We start from the raw sequence: 19,366 nt of genomic DNA, 5'->3' as shown, positions 1-19,366 counted from the left end.
CATTGTTGCGGCCTCTCCCGTTGCGGAGCACAGGCTCTGGAGGCGCAGGCTCAGCGGCCATGGCTCATGGGCTGAGCTGCTTCACGGCATGTGGGATCTTCCTGGACCAGGGCACGAACCCGTGTCCCCTGCGTCAGCAGGCGGACTCTCAACCACTGCGCCACCAGGCAAGCCCTAGTACCCAGTTTTAACAATTCTTTAAGGAATTGGCAAGGACCACACCAAAAAAATGAAAGACATCTATATATAAAATCTTTATTACGGGCAGTATTGGTCCATACACTACACAATACCAACAGTACAAGTTTAATCTTTCAAAATCATCATTTAAACAGCAAAAGACCAAGAAATAAAATTTGAGTCAACTGATTATTTTTCAAAATATTCTCAATGCACATTATCCTCAGTTCCCTTATTATAGTGAAACATACAAATACAGAAAAATACCCCATTTAACATTATAGTGTTAAATGGTTATTTGGCTTAAAATCTGAGTTAAGAAAATCCTTTTTAGCAACCTACATACAGATAAGTAGCAAACTTTATTATATTAGACAAATTCATTCCTCTTAAAACATGTGAAGAATTTCATCCATCATGTGTTCTGATCCTAGTACAGTGTTTCTCTCTCACCATCATGATTCTTATCTGAAGGACCAACTCAAGAAGTCATCCTCACATAACCTTATCCTCTTCCCCAACACAGTTCATCCAAAAGTCTGTTCAACAGATGGCAACCAGTAGCGGTCACTTTGCCATTTGATGCCGTGAGAGCCTGGCCAGACCTGTCAAACAGCCCGTTTTCCTACCTACTGTGGGTTGCTGCTCAGGAGGGACGAGAGACGCCAATACAAGCAGAAAATCTGCAGCTCCTCTGCTACGTGCCTTACAACACTTTCAATTTTTCTGGTCAATGCTCTGATTAGGTAACATACATAAAAGCCAGCATATTAGTTTAAATCTTTAAACAAAAAACTATATTTTCCAAAGTCATTATCATTGGGGGCAATTAAGTGATCTTTTCGTGCTTTGTTGAGCTTCATCTTTAGGGCATCTCTTCTCTCTTCCCATTCATGAAGTTCAGCATTGCCATGTGCAAATTTACAGCTGCTTCCTTCCGTGCAAGTACCATTCATATACCTGTTAGGACAAGTCAGCTTGGTAAGCATCCACCAGCTTGGTAAGCGTCCACCAGTTGTTTATAAAAATCTTTAAAATGTGTTCTTCACTACCTTTACGGTTTGCATTAAACTTTTAGCTCGAAATCTTAATCCTAGAAAAATGAATATTTTATTGCCTTGACATCTACAATAATTAGTACTTTAAACTATTTAAATGCACTATTTAATGAAAAATACAGATTGTTGGGGAAAAAAAGACTATGCTCCTTCTTGATGCAGTGGAAAGAAATCAGAAGGGGCAGGAAGTAAAAAATATCTTCAATAATTCTATGTATCACATGGATCTAAGTTTGGAAGTCAAATAGAAACAGCAACAACAAAGTGAGGAGCAATTCAAAATTATCTAGCTTTTCATTGAAAAATTTTCTAAGTAAACTTAAAATACTAATACTTTCCTTTGACCTGAGAAAGTTCCAGATTTATACTTGGAATATAATTCAAAGGCAGTTTCAAAACTGATGAACATCTACTACGAGAAGGATTATTGTGAAGGGTCAGAGAATCTCCACTGCCATCTCAGAGATCATTTGGGCAAGCCCGAATGAACTTATTTCCCTATTTGGTTATCTTTAAGACTTTCACGCCAGTACCGGCAGACTAGTGAATCTTTTCATGTAACGCAGAAGAGTGAAGAAATGTTCAAGGAGCAACTAAACTGTGAGCTCAAATCCAAGCATCCAGGATTAGAAGATTTTATCACCCAGATACTCTGTCTACTCACAAGGTCAGCAGTTTTCATGTGGGAAACTGAAGAGACCCACATACCTATCGCAAATACTAAAATATCCTGTTGGAAAGCGGTGCTGCCAGCAGTATTGGTCATCTTCAGTGTGGAAAACCTTCTCCTTGTGCTTCTCTGAGGAGATGTGGCCCTGCCACTGCTTCTCACTGTTACAGTTCTTCCCACACATCCAGCAGTGGAAGTCCACCTAGAGTGCACGGAAGACACACATCCCGTCAGTGGCTGCTATCTGTGTGGCCCCTGACGGGTCACATGTGTTCAGGCACCAGAACAACTAGAAACGACTCCACGTAAGACCCAGACTCTACTGTTGGGGAGCCCGTCCAGTGGGGGAAGCTGGGTGAGAACATAAAACTCAAAGTCAAGAGCAGGACCAAGGAGAGGGTGGCCAGCACACAGGAAGCAGAGAGCAGGGGCGATGGACTGGGCCAGGGGTCCAGGCAGTCTCTGGCAAGGAGCTAGGGTGCAAACAAGGGAGTCTGTCAGCAGGACAAGGGGCCAGGTTCAAACAAGGATTCCGGGGAGGATTAATACGACGAGGGAAAGCAGAGAGGATGTGAAAACCCGGGACTCGCCCACTGCAGAAGGATGAGCAACTCCAGCCTTGCACATGAACTGAACCCCTACTATGGGCCAGGACTTGTGCCAGGGGCCAGGGAAGTACACGTGCTGGGAAGACACCACCCTGGGGGCACAGACCCCACACATTAGGAACCCTGTGCTCCCACATATGCAAGCGTGCAGTGTTTGAGTAGTATTGACTATTTCCCAAATGCCCTGCAACACTGGGTAAGAACAGGTTCGCAAAGACAGGTCAACCTCATGACCCAGCAAGTTGGGGTGACCCTGGCTCTGGAAACCCTGGTAGTACTTAAGAAAAGGTGGTGAGGGGGTCAGTGCTGAGCCTTGGCAGAGAAAGCAGAGTTCACAGGGCGTATCATGCACAGAGACGTGTCCATGACCTGCATCTGAATGGCTCAATATGGAGAGGGGACAAAAAACAAAACAAGAAACAAGGAGCAGAGTAATGCGTACGCCTGTCAGTTTAAAAAAAACATGCCAGGCAGAGCAATAGGTTAGGGATAAACAGTCCAAGGTATGTAAACATGGCCTGAAAAAATATACACTGCATCTGGTCCCTCTGGGAAAGGGGGACAACTGGGGTTCCAACTTTATCTGTGACATTTTATTTACTTTACAGAAGCAAACACAACAAACTTACATGGGTTCACCTGGGATGGTGGGCTCAAGACAGTCATTATACTACCCCCTTCACTTTTTTGAAACATTTAAAAGACAGACAAAACAGTAAAAGACCACAGGTGACTTAATGTCTCTGTAGAACCCAGAGGCAGAGGCCAGACTGCAGGACGGTGATAAGAGAACAAGAGGACTTGGGGGAGGGGGGATCCCACATTTCCTGAGCACTTTCCGTGGCCCAGCACTGGGATAAACCCGCAGGCTCATCACACTTAGAGGCTCCATCACAAGCAACCCTCTCAGAGACGTTCAATAACCTGCCCAGTGTCACAGGCTAGTAAGGAGAGGGAAGCAGGACTCGGACTCACAATTTCCTGGCTCCAGAGTTGGAAAAAAGATCCAGGAAAGCCATTTTTAGGATGAAGAGACTTAAACTAACAGTGGAGAGCCAGCGTGGAGAGAAGATGAAGATAAGGGGGAGGGCAGACCGCGGGCGAGGGAGCCAGATTTTGGAGAAGGTGGGAAAGAAAAGAAAGGCCTGGAAGCAAAGGTGAGGGGAACCAACCTGGGGTACTTACAGTAACTTCCGCGTAATCTGTCGGCATGTGAATTTGTTTTCCATTTTCTTTGTTTGACTGACTGGCTACATCATCGCTTTTTTCATTTTTTTGGCTCTTTAGCCAGAGTTCATAAAACTGTTCCATATCTTGTACTAAAGAAAAATGAACTCCTTTCAGCAGCAAATATTTAAATACACCATTTAAATACACACAAGAACACGCACTCTTCTGGTATCAGTCAGTGCAATTTTCAAAAGAAACTTGAGAGGGCTGAATGGAAACTGATCGTATTTAGACACGGAGAGACAGTCGTCCATTTCCAGACCCTCAGGGGTAAGAACCAAATTCAGGACTGTAAGACCACAATAGTTAGTTTTCTTTTTTTTTTTTTTAATAGTTAGTTTTCAAGATTAACTCCTCCCTGCATTTGCAAGACACTATGGGGTGTTTAAAATTCAGAAACCATTTCAAGGGCATTGCTGAAAAGGAAAGCCTCGGCACGGCTTCACGATGCCCCACGTTGAACACTTGCTACCGCTGCTGTAACCACACAGGCTACTTACACAGCTCCTCACTGTCTACTGAGAAACCTACTATAAGGACCGAGATTCTGACCCTGATGGGAGCCTGTCAGTTGAGCCACAGTCCCAGAAGACCGACATGCTGGGGTGCAACTTACAACAACACAGCCATGACCAGGTGCTGGGCAGTGGCTGCAAGCTACTGGAACAAGTGTATCCGGCATTACTGTCAAGCGATAAAACCAAGGTTTCTCAACCTCAGCACTGCCAACGTTCTGAGCCAGAAAACTCTTCACTGTCGGTGGCAATCTTGTGTGTGTAGCATGTTTAACAACACCCCTAGCCTCTACCCACTAGCTGCCAGTAGCACAGCCCTACAAGTCATGACAATGTCCAGACGTTGCCAAGTGTCCCCAAGGGAAGAGAGGTGTGTGTGTGGCAAAATTCATCCCCAGTTGAGAGCCACTGAGTTTAAAAAAAATATCTGGTAATGAGGATCTGGTCAAAACTCGGCTTCACTGCCTGCCTAAGTGTTTCTAAGATTAGAGGTAAACTAAGAAATTCTTCTTCCTTCAGACCAGTGGTAGCAGGAATCACTGCAAGAGCCCTGATTTACAAGGACACCTTCAGTAAGGCCCAACTCTATGTCCCCACTCCAGCAAGAAGGAGTCCTGTCCACACAAGTCACTGAATTTTTACATGGTTGAAATACGATAGGTGACATGCTTAAATCAGATGGCTTCTTGTAATCCAGAGATCACAGATCTTAAGCAGTCGGTAAATTTCCATCAGTTTACTTAAGACTGAAGAACAATAATCCTGGTAGCAAAACCTTTTCTGGTTGGAATTGAAAGTTTGTCTGAGGCTCCTCTCAAAGGCTCTCACAATAAAAAAAAAAAAAAAAGGCTCTCACAATAAACCTAACGTTTGACCAAGACAAACATTCTCTCCTCGGGCCTTTGAATCTGGGCCTGTTCTACCAGTAAGGGCTCCTTGAAGAGACCTCCAATTATAACCTGATTAATTCAGGGGTGACTATTCACAAAAGGAGCTCACAGAAGGACTGAACTTCCCCAGACCATGAATCACGCCTATGACATCAGAGGATGCAGACCTATGTATTTGTATCTGAATCTGACCTAAGCAAACATGATCGGAGCTCAGACTCTGCTTCACTGATAAAATGGTATAATGGTTTAGAACGCAGACTGCTTTCTGTGTGCACAGTAAGTTGGCATATTTAGAGAGAGGAAAGAGACTTTCAGGCAAGCTAGATTTCACGGGTGTCAAGGCCACGGTTAATCATCAACTTACTCCCGTTCTCTTTCATGTAGGTCCACACTTCTCGTTCCTCAGGACTGTGAGCAAAGGAACAGTTTCCAACATACTGACATTTTTTCCCAGAAGCAATATGATTGCACAGCTGTATTGGAAAGATAGGAACATGCTTTAAGACAGAGTACACTTAGTAAAACTGCCTAATTTTTACATTTAAGCAAAATAAAAATTATTATCCATGCTAATGCCGAGAACATAATTTTAAAAGGAGATTAATTTGCTTCTATTCAAATTGACTATAAGCCCCAAATACATGAGATGATATTAAGCTTTCTGTCTCAAAACTTTTCAAAAGAAAATTTCCAAAAGAAAGTAAGTATGAAACTGGAATATGGAACATTTTCTTACAAGGAAATGTCAACAAACTCATTGATTCAGAGTATCTGCTTTTAACACAGCAGAACATTGTATCTCTGCAATCCAAGTCTCTGGCCCCCTCAGTCTGAAGGATCCTACTCTCCCCTACCTGACACCCAGGATGCCTCCCTGTCAGCACTTGGGAAGTGATAAAGAAACTGCAGACTCCTCCAAAGGTACTAAACAGTGTCAGAAAAAATCTCGGACATTTACTTATCACCAATACTGGCAGCTAATCTTGGTCATCATTCTCTAGCTATGCGTTGTTCAAAGACAATTATTCCACTAACCAGGCCATCTAGTTATACAGCGTTCAAATAATACCTCTTCTGGTTATTTGCATTTTTACTTTACAGAGTAAATACACTGATACTGGTAGGAAAATAAAGTGAGAGCAATCAGCAGAACACAGACTCCCCTAAGACCCATGACTATTAAGAACTAGGAAAACCGCCGTCACCAAGAGCTCATTCTTAGATATCATCAATGTACCTGTCTTTATAGAGCATAAATCCTAGTACAATTAATTGTTAGCTTATTTTAGTTTATCCGTGTTTCAGCAGGAGTTGGCCCTATATATTTAGTTTACATAATAGTAGATGCTTAGCATTGACTTTCACTAAAAATCAAGAAGCAGTCAACACTTAACACTGCTCCTTTCCTCCCTTGGACCAACATCAGGGACCCCCACCCCTGCAACCCTTACAATTTTCTGCATGAAGTCAATAGTCAACAAAACATTCTTGTGATAGACTGTATTATATTCTTTTCCCAGTCAATCCCCAATAAGTACTTAGGTATTACTAGGTAGACATTTACCACCGTCTTTCAAAACTCAACGATAAGGAGCAGGGAGAAGAGAAAATAAAGGAGAAGGCCGCTCTGTGCTGGGTTTTTACACAACACCAGCTCCTGTATCTTCCCTAGGATGCAATTATTCTCATTTACAGATGAGCAAACTGAGGCTGAGTAACTTGCCCTTCGGGCAGACTCTGAAGCACATGCTCTCTCCACCTCACCACACTGTCTACACACATACAAACACAGAGTACTATTTCTTCTTTTAGAAAAAGGATCCCTTAGCAATACCTAGTATGGTAGGAAAAAGAGGAAATACGCTCCTGTAAAATTGCAAGGTAGAACACCACGTCCAAGATGAGAGGATAATCAGTGGTCCTAGGCAGCTGCCTCATGAGCTAGAATTGTTCCCAGTCGTCTTAGTTTTAGCAAAGTTTTGAGGAATACGCCCATAATCTCCACTATCTTTTGAAGCACAAGATATCAATGGTTCCAATAAACTTTCCTCCCCTCCTACATAACCCACGGATTAAATCACCCAAATCTGAGGCTGAAACCACTGTGGATAAACACAAACACACCACCTCCTTCAAAGACTGTCATTATAACTTGTATAAGTTTTACAAAAAGCAAGGTACCCTGGGTGATGGGAAATTCACCCTCCTCTTCCTTAACTCTCTGGCAATTGGGAGAGGGAGCCTCGTTACATGGGGACTCTGCAATCCACCCGCACTGCTTCTCCGGGCAAAAGGCTCTCTCCATACTTCCTCCGCTGTGGCAGAAAATTTCCGCCCTGTCAGCTCCAAGTGTCCCTTGCACAGTGAAATCCCTCCAGACCCTCTCTCTTGTGAAGAGGCAAGTTGGGCCAGCTCCAGGGCTTTGCCCAGGCAATCGTCTTTAAGACCATGTAAAGCACCAGGGAGACCAAGTTGAAACGTGCTACCCAGTGAGTGAAATGCTACCCACACATTAAGTTGGTCTGGTGTTTTCATTCTAAGGGCTTTTGAGGAACATATTGCTCTAACATGGAGCGTTTTTCCTTTGGGTTACTTCAAGAAAATCCTATAATGTTGGGCATCCTTTAGCAAGCATCCATTGCTTCAGTGAAAGAAACAGGCGTGATAAAAACAACTCATCAACAGCATCCATGATAATACGGAAGGCCCTGGGTTTGACAGCAAAGCTGAGGAATCAAATTTAAATGAAATTCTCTCCCATTTGCTCCCAAAGTAATTCATCTGGAAAATAAGCTGAGCCATGACCATCACTCTTCTCTAGTTCATTGTCTACTTACTTTTCCTCAGTAACTCATACGATTCCAATCAATCTAAAGACTGTCCCAGAGCCACACATTCAAAAGGGAAAGGAAAACGAAAGGACCACTTCAATTTCATTAACATGATGAGCATTATTTAAAGGGTACCAGTTTCCATCTGAATTACTACTACTTTCTAACGATTTGAAATGCCTAATTAAAAAAAAAGTGGCTTAAAAATTACGTATGTACATCAAACTGTAAAGGCATTTGTTTCTTTGTGGGGAGAGGACGGATGTTCATCCACTTCTTACGTTCAATAGACATCACTCTCATCGCACGACGATCTTTGGTCCACCTAAGAAAAATGGAGTTCAGAAAAAACAAAAACACACTGGCAAAGGCATAATATAAAGGGGCAGGTACAAAGTTTGTACCTAAAGGACCAGAGATTTTTTTTCCTCAACCCTTCTAAAAGAAATGCCTTATGATTCTGTCATTTCATTTCCTGTCAATAATTATAAACAGACATTCCCTACGAATCCTAAACACGGAAATGATGAAATACAGGAAAAACACTTGAATTGTGCGCAGAATTCTTAGCTACTAAATTCTAAAAATCTCTTCCCTTTTGCTTTGCAATTATTCCTAAATTGTCTACTTTCCTTTGCTCTCTTCAAAGTCTTAATCTTTTTTTCTTATATGCATGATTTTACACCCATGAAACAGATCATTATGATCAGGCACTATTTCCACACACACACTACTTACGAATGCCTTGCTTTTGCACTACAATATTTTCTGTTTTTGTCTGGTTCAATAACTTGACCATTTCTCAGACACTGAGCACATACAAATTTTATCTTCATATTAAGAGATCCAGGCATTATTTGATTGCCAAGTACCTTAAATAATTAAAAGATTAGTTTTAATTTAACAGAAAACCAGTTTTCTGAGAACACAATCACCATGCATTTTTTTTCATAATAGCAATTTCCGTTTTTGTCTGGTTTGATGATTTGACCACTGTATATATATGATCTGATAACTAAAATCTCCAGTTCTCCACCCAAATGCAAGAGAATATGATAAAAGCAGATTACAGATGCCAAATCTCAATTTATGAAAGTCAGCTTTGGAGTTAATGACTAGGATTTTTGGCAGGGAGGGGAAGGAGGGTAGTTGGGTAAAGCAGTTTGGCTGGGCGGTAAGCAAAACTACAAACTCAATCCACCTCCCTTATTCCAAGGATCCCCACAGCGCGAGACCCCAACTGTTTTGCCAATTAAGCTGAATAAGAAAACTGTATCCTACAGTCTTTTTTGGCCATGCCGCTCGGCTTGCAGGATCTTACTTCCCCAACCAGGGATCGAAACCGTGCCCCCTGCAGTGGAAGCACGGAGTCCTAACCACTGCACCTCCAGGGAATTCCCTATCCTAAACATTCTTGGTGGGTATTATGGGATGCCTAACTTTTTTTCTTTTATATGATCAACTAAAATTCAGAATTTTTTTTTCACATTAAGAATTACTCAACTGGGGCTTCCCTGATGGCACAGTGGTTAAGAATCCGACTGCCAATGCAGGGGACACAGGTTCGAGCCCTGGTCCAGGAAGATCCCACGTGCCACAGAGCAACAAGCCCGTGCGCCACAACTACTGAGCCTGTGCTCTAGAGCCCGCGAGTCACAACTACTGAGCCCACATGCCACAACCACTGAGCCCGCGCGCCTACAGCCCGTGCTCTGCAACGAGAAGCCACCGCGATGAGAAACCCGTGTACCGCAACGAAGAGTAGCCCCCGCTCGCCGCAGCAACAAAGAAAGAGAAAGCCCGCGCGCAGCAACAAAGACCCAATGCAGCCAAAAATAAATTAATTAATTAATTAGTTAATTTAAAAAATTAATCAACTCAATAAACATTAAGAAAGTAACTGGACTGTATGTAAGTTTTAACTGCATCTGCCGACAACTAACATTAATTCGGGTGTTCCAGAAAGGATCCCAAATGCAGAAAGTACACAGGAAAGAATACCTGAGCTCCAGGTACGTTTGCTTCCAAATTTTGCCAATATCGTTTAGATTCCTGGGCAATAGCGTCATGTGAGATACCTGGGAAACGCAGAAGCCTTTTTTTAGGTCCTCTACACAATAACAGGCCACCAATCTAGGCACAGTCAGACTCAATTCTTTAATTAACCCCACTTGGCATAATCTGTTGCCAAGAATGAACATCACATTATTCTTTCAAAATGGAATATTTACAAATATAGCTCTTGGTGTCTTCCGAGGAATCTTTCTTCCTCACAAGTCCACACTTCATACATGAACTTGTATCAGCAATTACTTATACGAGACCACACTCAAAACAGGCCACTCTAAAGATGAAGTGACTACACGGTTTAAAGCTCAGGATAAAATCAACAGTGTTGCCACACCAAGTTGTTGGAGAAGGGTCTCCAATACCGCTTCATAAACCCTGACGCTCTTGAGGAGACATTTCTCAATCACACACAAACCTACCTGTTTCATTTTGCAATATCCAGACTTTCAATTCTACAAGACTATGTGCATAAAAGCACTCGTCTTCCCTTAAACAGCCATATCGCACCTCATGTCGGCATAAATCAAGCTGACACTGACCATGAAAAGAACGTATTTTGGAGTATTTTACTGTTGTCTCTCGCAAAATGTGGACAAGGCACCTAAGAGGAAGAGGGAGTGACATTTTACTATTGTTCTGCCATAGCTTTAAAAGAAATGTACATACACATATAAAATGTAAAATTCTAGAAGTTCTAGACTGAAAATACATTTTAAATCTTTATCAGAAAAAATAAATCACTGTATGCAACTGTTTTACTAGGGAGGGGAGGGGATAATTGTATGTTAAGCTATAAAATACCTAAGTCCATGTCATGAGAAGCTATAAATCAGTATTGCTTTTCTGTATTAAATTTCAATTAAATAATTCATTTTAAAATTCTCAGCAAAACCTATTAGCCATTTAAAAATAGTCACCATCTTTCAAAACAGCAACAAAAGGAGAGGGGGAATGCCTGAGCGGATACTACTCTGGTTTTATTTGGATCTAAAAAGAGACTCTGTGTTGTCACTATAAAAATTAGAAACTACCAACATACTTATTGTCTTCAAACTCATGCTTTGTAACCGGATGAGAACAAGAAGTAGAATTATCTTTGTTTCTTTTACTTATCATTCTAGGCTTATGATCAAAACATTTCTGAAACAGAGAAGAAGAATTATCATGAAAACATAATATGAGATAGAACTTCCGTGCCATGCTTATGATGTACATACCTATACATTACATGCTTACATCAAAGAACACTCAGTAAGTACGAAGTCTTAACAGTATTCTTTTGGATAATAGCAGTGACTACCATTGCTGAGCAGATGCTTTATCATATGGCAGGACCAGAGCTAAGTACTTGATACTTCTGGGCTTGCTGGTCGGAAGCTACCACCAATTTCACAGCAGAAAGTAAGGTTTGGAGAAAGTACCTCACAAAGGAATATAAATTCTCCAAGATGCTCTTGGAGAAGTTTGAACACAGTAAGGTTGATCTTTCCGTTGCCACCAAAGAAAGCCTCCCTGCTGAATGCTCCCTTTCGCTCTAGCGTCCAGACATCTATCTCTTCCTGGCAATAAGCGAACGTGCAGTGGCCCAAATATCTACATTCCTCCTCAGCAGCAACATCTAGAAAGACAGGGAATTAAAAGACATTTAAAACGCAGACCATTGTTTTTTCAAAGCCAATGAATATTAAACACGCTTAGGGAGACTTCCCTGGTGGCGCAGTGGTTAAGAATCTGCCTGCCAATGCAAGGGACACAGGTTCTATCCCTGGTCTGGGAAGATCCCACATGCCGCGGAGCAACTAAGCCCGTGTGCCACAACTACTGAGCCTGTGCTCTAGAGCTCACGAGCCACAACTACTGAAGCCCGCGCACCTAGAGCCCGTGTTCTGCAACAAGAGAAGCCATCGCAAGAAGCCCGCGCACCGCAACTAAGAGTAGCCCCCGCTCGCCGCAACTAGAGAAAGCCTGCACGCAGCAACGAAGACCCAACGCAGCCATAAATAAATAAATAAATAAATTTATAACAACAACAACAAAATATCAGAAAAGTATTTAAAAAAAAACACGCTTAGGGCATCACTTGAATTTTTATAACAATTCATGGATAGCTTCAAACCATGATACGCATATTACAATACAGGGATGGTATTAACTCTTAAAAAAGAAACCAAAAAACCAGCACCACAATTCTAAATTATTTTTATTTCAGACAGGGAAAAAAAGCCTTGATACCCGGATGTACTCCACCTAAGTTTAAAAAGTCGTTTAGGTACATTCAGAGCTCGTTCAGGTGAAGTGGTCTGACAAAAATGAAAATACTAAGTTCTCTCAAAAACAACTTAAAAGAGCGACATTTTCAAAGCCTTAGTTCAGTGTTCTGATTCTGTTTAGACCATGTCAGAGAACCCAAAGTTTGAGACAGTTTTCTGTTTAAAACCTGGGGAAATCCCCATTTCCATAAATAACTATAAAACACCCACAAGACAGGAAGTTAAAAACAAAGGTAAAAATAATATAAAAAATACTAATGTCTCAATCCAAGGAACTTTCTGTTAACTCTATCTAAACATTTTTAGTTACAGTAATACTGGAACCATTATAACAAATGTAGCAAATCATTTCTCGCTTAGGCGATGCACACCAATTAAGTAATTATAGCATATACCTTTACATATATAATAAGGTCCTTCATAATTTGTTTTTGTTGGTCTTGGACGTATTTTTTTCCATGATTTATCTTCAACATTCTTTATCCTACCAATTAAAATATCTTTCTTACATTTATGATCTATATTAGCATGGTAAGTGAAATCCATTAACTTAGGGCCTGAAAAAGATGTAAAAAGGATTGCTCATATGCACAAAAAGTATCATTTCATTTTACAGGCACATTTATAAGCAGATGTAAGCAGATGGATTATGATTATTAAAATATTAAATTCCCATTAAAAAAATCCCATCTTCATAACCCCCAAATGTAAACAAGCTATGGAAGTAACTTTTGCCTTTCGTGCTGTTTGTCAGACAAAACAAAGATCAGGACAAAACACCAGTCTTCCCAAAACATAACCCTTATTTAACTATTAGAATAGGAGTTTTGATGGCTTCTAAAGGTAAAGAACGCATTTAAATAAGCAACTAAGAAAGAAAATTAACTTCGGTCGAGTTTAGAATAAATTGCGTTCGTATCACTTGACTTAGGGGTAAAGATATGAAATAATCCAACAGAAAGTACTTTAATTTTCACAAATATTATGGTCAGGTAAATATTCTATTCCATATGATTCTATATATAAAATTTTATCAAAGGAGAGCAGCGGCCTACCCTATTAGACTCCAAAGGTCCCTAATCAATAACTGCTGCTTCTTTAGAAAGAACTCAAAGATTGAAGAATCACAATGGCTGGTGTTTCCACATGTATCTACAAATCCCTAAGAACTCTCAGGTTATTGACTGCTTTAATCCTGTCTGCTCCTTTGTTTGGTCCTGACCTGATTTTACGAAACAGATCTGGCAAGCTTGTCTCAGTTCATGGGTTCCTTCAAGGGGATGTCTTGGGGTCACTGAAGAAGGTGGTTTAGTTACTGCGCTTCCAAAAAAGTTTCCAAAGTCATTCCTAGGGTGACTTGACATTCCCAGGAAACTCTCAGAAGCAAACAAACTGCCTGGTCCATTCATCTGCAAGAAGAATTAAGAAAACAAAAAACAAAAAACAAAAAACAAAAAACAGCCAACAAATATTGCACTATCACTAAAGAAGGAAATAGATGCATCTGAAAAATAAGACATTCTGCACAGACTGAAGTTGGGACTATTCTGTCCTTACTGCGTTTCTATTTAAAAACCATTTCCTTCTACATTTTCCTCTCTTTTGGGTCTCTAGGTCCCTCCCCCACTTTTTTGGATGCTCCATGAGTTGTTATAAGTGACGGGTAATTGTTCTGCTTCATCAGCCAACACGTTTTTCACGCCCTGATCTTGTATTTCCTTGTCGTTCAAGCTGTGCTAAAGCCTCTTACACTGCCTGCGATTGTGATTAATTTGCTAGGACAGATCCAGCCTTAAACACAAAGCACTTATTACTGGATGTTCCAGAAGAGTCTTATTTTAGCACTCTTTCCCACAGCACACACAAAACTTCAGGGAGATGGTCACGTTCATTCAAATAACTCAGTTACTTAAGTAAAAGACCTATTTGCAATTTAAGCGACGTATTTACAAAAGAGGAAGTGGCACTTACAAGTAAAAGGGAAGAATTACTGTTGTTAAGCGGTGTTCCCTCTCTAGAAGTTGAGGTGGACAGATCTAAAATAATAAAAAAACTTCAACAGACCTTTTCATTCTAATCATGTAATAAGAACATCAGGGCTAGTAGCTAACTGTGGCTTCCCACGTTATTTTCTCATCCCAATTCCAAGAAGCTTTCTTGCTCGTGACTGACACTCAAAGAGGGCTATGGAGTCTTTCCTCTCCTCTAGAAACCAAGGGCATAAATAACCCTTAGACAAACAAATTTAGATAAAAAGTGATTTTCAGAGACATAAGCTAAGGCAGGGCCTACCAAGTGGGACTGTTAAAAAGACTAAGAAAATAATTCGTATTCAAAATGGGAAAGGCGTCTCTCCTTTTGAAAATATGAAGCAGGAACTCATCATAACATTAAGAAAATCAATAAAGTTCAATTACTTTCTTTTTCTTAGTCGACCACTCAGTTACCTTCTCTCTGCCCTTCTGTCTCCCACAAATTTTAGTTTCTTCAGTTGTCAATCTTTAAATCAATTATTTTGATTTTTATCCCTTTAACCATAACAAAGCCTCATAAAAATATGAAGATTTTTATTGTTATTGTTTAAAGTATATATTAAGCCTAGGATTACAGAAACAGGAGTCAGGCCAAAACCTCAGCAATCCCTTGCAAAACTAAGGCACCAGGCATACTTTGCTGAGCTCAATGGATGAAACCTAAAATAGATGGATCTATTATCATTTTTAACACTGATTTTAAATTAGTCTTAACTAAGTGTTTGCCTAGTTCAGAATTTAAAAGGATAACCTGTCTTTAAGACCCTTTAGATGGGGTATCCCTTTTTTAGAGAACACATTAGAAGTCATTTCACCCCCCAAAACAATAGACACCCAGCTTAACACACTATCCTATAAAAAAACCAGTGCCACATACATTCCTACTCTCGGGGCTTTGATTCTTGATCTCCACAATGGCACAGTTAAGTCCAGGTGAATTTAAAACAGGAGGGTTTTGATTTTAGAGCTACAATGTATTTTCAGCTACAATAAAAATAACTCAAGTACCAACTATCTGGAGTTAGTTAAACAACAGTCAAACCAAATTGTCTTTTTTAGAAAATGGACTGTAACTGTTTACATAAGTGGCTCGAGTCTTACCTCGTTTGGATTCGCTCACTGAAAATGAATTTAGAGAAGAACAGAAATCTTCTAAGGATGAAGTCAAAGGCGGATACAGCTCCGAGAAGGAGGGTGCAGGCGCGTACCTCGCACCGATGGGCAAGGCGCCCAAAAGAGACGCCGAGAAGGGGATGCTCGGAGCGACGCTGGCCGTTGGGAGGGGGCCTCTGACTAAGGCTGATGGCTGGAGAGGAAAGAAGACCGGATTAAAGTCCATGAAACGCAGTTCCAAGCGGGCCAAACTGCTTTTAATATCAGCATATAAAAACAAATTACTTCACTGGGTGATTTTGTTACATAACAAAGTTGAAATCAATATCAAGACTCAGTGGCAGAATCCAAGCTACAGAACAAGTGGAACACTACCTCACAAGAACAAATGGAACACTACCTTGCCCCTCCCCCACAGAGCGAGGATTTTTGGAGACCTTCCATGTGCCTTATACTATGATAAATCATATACCATCTATTTAACTCTCCTAACCCTCTGAGATGTATCCTACTAGGGCTGCCATGGTACAGATGAGAAAACCGAGGGACTGAAAGGTGAAATAACCTGCCCAAGATCAAAGTGGTAGGAACCAACCCCCCATCTGTCTGCCTTTCACATCTTCTGTCAGCTCCACGGGGACATCACTGGTTTCACCCACCCTGGAAACCAGCTCTGAGCTTCCCCCTCATCATCATCCTACTGCTGCCGCTATTTTAATATACTTCATGGCAGGAGTCAGTGACCTTTTCTATAAAGGGCTGGATATTAATATTGTAGGCTTTGTGGACTACACGGTCTCTGTTACAACCAGTCAACTCTGTTACTACAGTGTCATGAAATATTTTCATGTGTCTTAAAATATTATTATTATTTTTTTTTTCTTTCAACCATGTAAAAATCTACAAACCATTCTTAGTCCGTGGGCCATACAAAACAGGCAGCGGGCCAGATCAGGCCTGTGGACCAAAGTCTGCTGACACTTGCTTTATGATATATGGTTATAGGAGAATTATCCTTAAGGAATGAGAAGTTCTTAATCCATGAATTCATTTTGCCTTACATGTCAAATGCCTATTCTTTGTCAGAAAGTTAAATTTACCGTTTCCATAATATGTGATTCCTAGCACGTTTCCCTTTTTTATTTAAAGAAATGACCAAATTAGCCAGTTACCACTGGAAAACGACAAAAGTAATTTTCAAGAAACCCAAAGCTTACTCTATAGTCAATACTAAAAATATCTAGCAGGTTATACTACGATTAAAAAAAAAAAAAAAAAGCCTGCCTTCAGAAGAAAGGAGTCACACTAAATTTACCATAACAGTTTCATTAGTTTCAGGTGCAGAATCAAGGAGGTCATCTATTTCATCTCCAAGGACCATATCTCCATCATCTAAAAACGCTTCCGGCATACTGAAGGGGATCTTTCCTCCATTTGCCAACACTGTTGATGGCAGAGAACTCTCTTCCACTTGCAGTGGCAAAATAGAAGTTAAGGGCATAATGGGAACTGAGGCCAGCTCATTTCCAACTTGGTGAGAAAAACTGGATGCAGGTATAGAAACAACAGGAACAGCTTCTTGCCTCGGAGTTAATAAATCTGTAACATGGATGGACATGTACTCACTTATTTTCAGTGTATTTATGTAATACTAGTGTTAATAGCCAATAATAGAAAAAATGAAGAGCTAGGTGAAAATATGAAAGCAATTATAAAAATAAATAGATACAACAGTGAAAGCAATTCAAATAAAAGAGTACAAGTAATCCTAAAAATAATTTGTTTTGCACAGGAATAGATATATTGACTTGTGAAAACTTCTCCTTCTTTCTCAAAACTCCTAGGCCCCTTTTGGATGGAGCTACTAGAGGGTGGTGAAGCCGCAGTGGGTATCGACGATTGCTCACTGACATCCAGTACTGTCACTCACTCACTGGCACATCCAGAGGCACAGAGGTGGTTTTTGAAATTACTCTTGTTTTAATACTAATAACCACCCAGCAATCTTATTTGACAACACTATAATGTACATAACGTCTAAGGCTGGCACTTTTCAGATTAAGAGGATGTGAGTGAAAACGTACCTGGCTCAATATCTTCCACAGAACAGTTCAAAGCCTAGAAATAAAACCAAATAATAGATGATAGTATTTTCAGGACTCTAAATCATAAAGCAAGCTATAAAACTCATTCTAAGAGAGCAATGCAGGTTCTCACATTTGACCTCCTTCCAATTAAGACAGAAATAAACAAAACGTGTAAACCTTTGTAATACATGGCGTTAAACGGTGCTGGCCTACTGGCACTTGTTTCTTGTGGCCCAGTATTTCTCAAAGGATAGTCAGGAGCCTTCTAGTTCCAGAGGGACTAGTCTAGCCACCACTCTCTCCCCAACTCACAGTGGCATCCTCACAGCTCTAAGAAGACTTACCTTCAAAAAACAACTTGTTAATTATGTTTAACCTAATGACTCCTAAAATTAGTATGTGGCCCTGACCCACTTTTTCTAATAAAACCTAACATCTATTAAAATCCTGTAAAATGCTCCATTGGCCTTCAGGAAATGCTGATTGAGAGGAACAGATATTACTTGAGTTGTTTGTTTTCTTTTTCTAGGGCAGGAAGCTCTGGCCACTTTTGTGTTTGAGGAATAAAAAGGTCTCAAAATAGACACAAACCAAAAATATTAGAAACAAAACTACTAATGCTTCTATCTTTTCTTCTTTTTTTTTAATTACGATTCTGACAAGAGTAATAACCTTACCTTTGTAGTCCCATCCCCAGGAACTGTTTTTAGTGAGAGCTGAAAGAAAATTAAGAAGCTAATTTAAAACCAGAACTGACTCCAAGCTACAAAACAAAACAAAAAAAATACCTTATGGAGAGAACTCCACCTTACCTCAGTTCTAACATATGCTTTTCTTATTTTAAATCCCAATTTCTGAGCTAGTTCTTGAGTTAGTTTTATTACATGTTCATCCTGAAAAAAGTGAGAATATATGATTAGTGGAAGGCTATATTTACTAACTGTAAAGACGAAGAGGCAAAACAGTTCTAACTTATATACTCTTTCAAGACACTTTTAAGGGCAATTAGTCCCAACTGCAGCAGGTGGGTGGCTGGCTGGAAGATGTAACTTTTTAAGGCCATTTCTCTACACAGAATCAATAAAATGGTTATGATGTAAACGAATGAACTAAAACATAAATTCCATACCTGAGGCACTGCCAAGGAGCACTTTGCCACAGCGTCATAAGCCTCTTTGTACCTTCCTAAATCACTTAGAGCCTTAGATTTCCGATAGAGAGCTTTGCAGTTACTGGCATTTAAACTGAGGACTGTATCACAGTCTTCTAAAACTTTATCATGGAAACCCTGGTGAGGAAGACCAAATAAAGTTAGCAATCAAACAGTTCACGTCTTGTGATGATGTCTCCCTGCAAATGGAAACAAATTCAGACTTTTCCTTTAAATTGAAAGTTAGTGGTATTATTTGTCTTTTTAAAAATTATTTTTATTATGAAATTTCAAATACACAAAAGTAGAAAGAATATTGTGGCTACCCATGTACCCACCACCCAGACATCTGGCCGTAAAATACCCCAGATCTTCGAGAAATAAAACTTTCCAGGTATGGCTGAGGCCCCCACGTGTCACTTCGCCTGTCCTATTTTCCTCCCAGTTGTAGCTACCCCCTTTTTGGAGCTCATTAAAATGTTAAATGGAAATGTAACTCCCAAGCAGCTAGTTGAAGAGGAATATATTATAGAAAACAAATCATAAATGAATGCTCGTTAGCAAAGAACTAGGTGACAACATGGATACTTAAATTCATGGTTAAATTTTACTGAATGTCTATAGTGAAAATTATAAGCACATCAAAATATTGCTTTCT

At 40.3% G+C, this 19,366-nt stretch overlaps 1 protein-coding gene across 1 annotated transcript in view; it reads right to left on the bottom strand.

Annotated features, from left to right (window-relative positions):
• Positions 1-235: 235 nt before the first annotated feature.
• Positions 236-19,366, bottom strand: part of ZC3H7A (zinc finger CCCH-type containing 7A) — a 34,700-nt gene continuing 15,569 nt past the window's right edge. Inside the window, exons 5-23 of the mRNA XM_082600681.1 lie at positions 18,688-18,846; positions 18,371-18,451; positions 18,236-18,274; positions 17,556-17,589; positions 16,787-17,070; positions 15,460-15,664; positions 14,297-14,361; positions 13,548-13,734; positions 12,721-12,882; positions 11,477-11,673; positions 11,095-11,195; positions 10,475-10,656; positions 9,987-10,063; positions 8,724-8,857; positions 8,205-8,310; positions 5,519-5,627; positions 3,702-3,835; positions 1,947-2,110; positions 236-1,140 (exon numbers count right to left, since the gene is read on the bottom strand). Coding sequence (XP_082456807.1) covers positions 951-1,140; positions 1,947-2,110; positions 3,702-3,835; positions 5,519-5,627; positions 8,205-8,310; positions 8,724-8,857; positions 9,987-10,063; positions 10,475-10,656; positions 11,095-11,195; positions 11,477-11,673; positions 12,721-12,882; positions 13,548-13,734; positions 14,297-14,361; positions 15,460-15,664; positions 16,787-17,070; positions 17,556-17,589; positions 18,236-18,274; positions 18,371-18,451; positions 18,688-18,846 — 2,610 coding nt within the window. The 3' untranslated portion in view covers positions 236-950. The remainder of the gene's footprint in view (positions 1,141-1,946; positions 2,111-3,701; positions 3,836-5,518; positions 5,628-8,204; positions 8,311-8,723; positions 8,858-9,986; positions 10,064-10,474; positions 10,657-11,094; positions 11,196-11,476; positions 11,674-12,720; positions 12,883-13,547; positions 13,735-14,296; positions 14,362-15,459; positions 15,665-16,786; positions 17,071-17,555; positions 17,590-18,235; positions 18,275-18,370; positions 18,452-18,687; positions 18,847-19,366) is intronic.

The sequence above is a fragment of the Mesoplodon mirus genome, assembly GCF_964341445.2.
Source record: "Mesoplodon mirus genome assembly, chromosome: 15".
Classification (NCBI taxonomy): Eukaryota; Metazoa; Chordata; class Mammalia; order Artiodactyla; family Ziphiidae; genus Mesoplodon; species Mesoplodon mirus.
The sequence above is the reverse complement of the archived record's forward strand: the minus strand, read 5'-3'. Positions and strand labels throughout refer to the sequence as shown.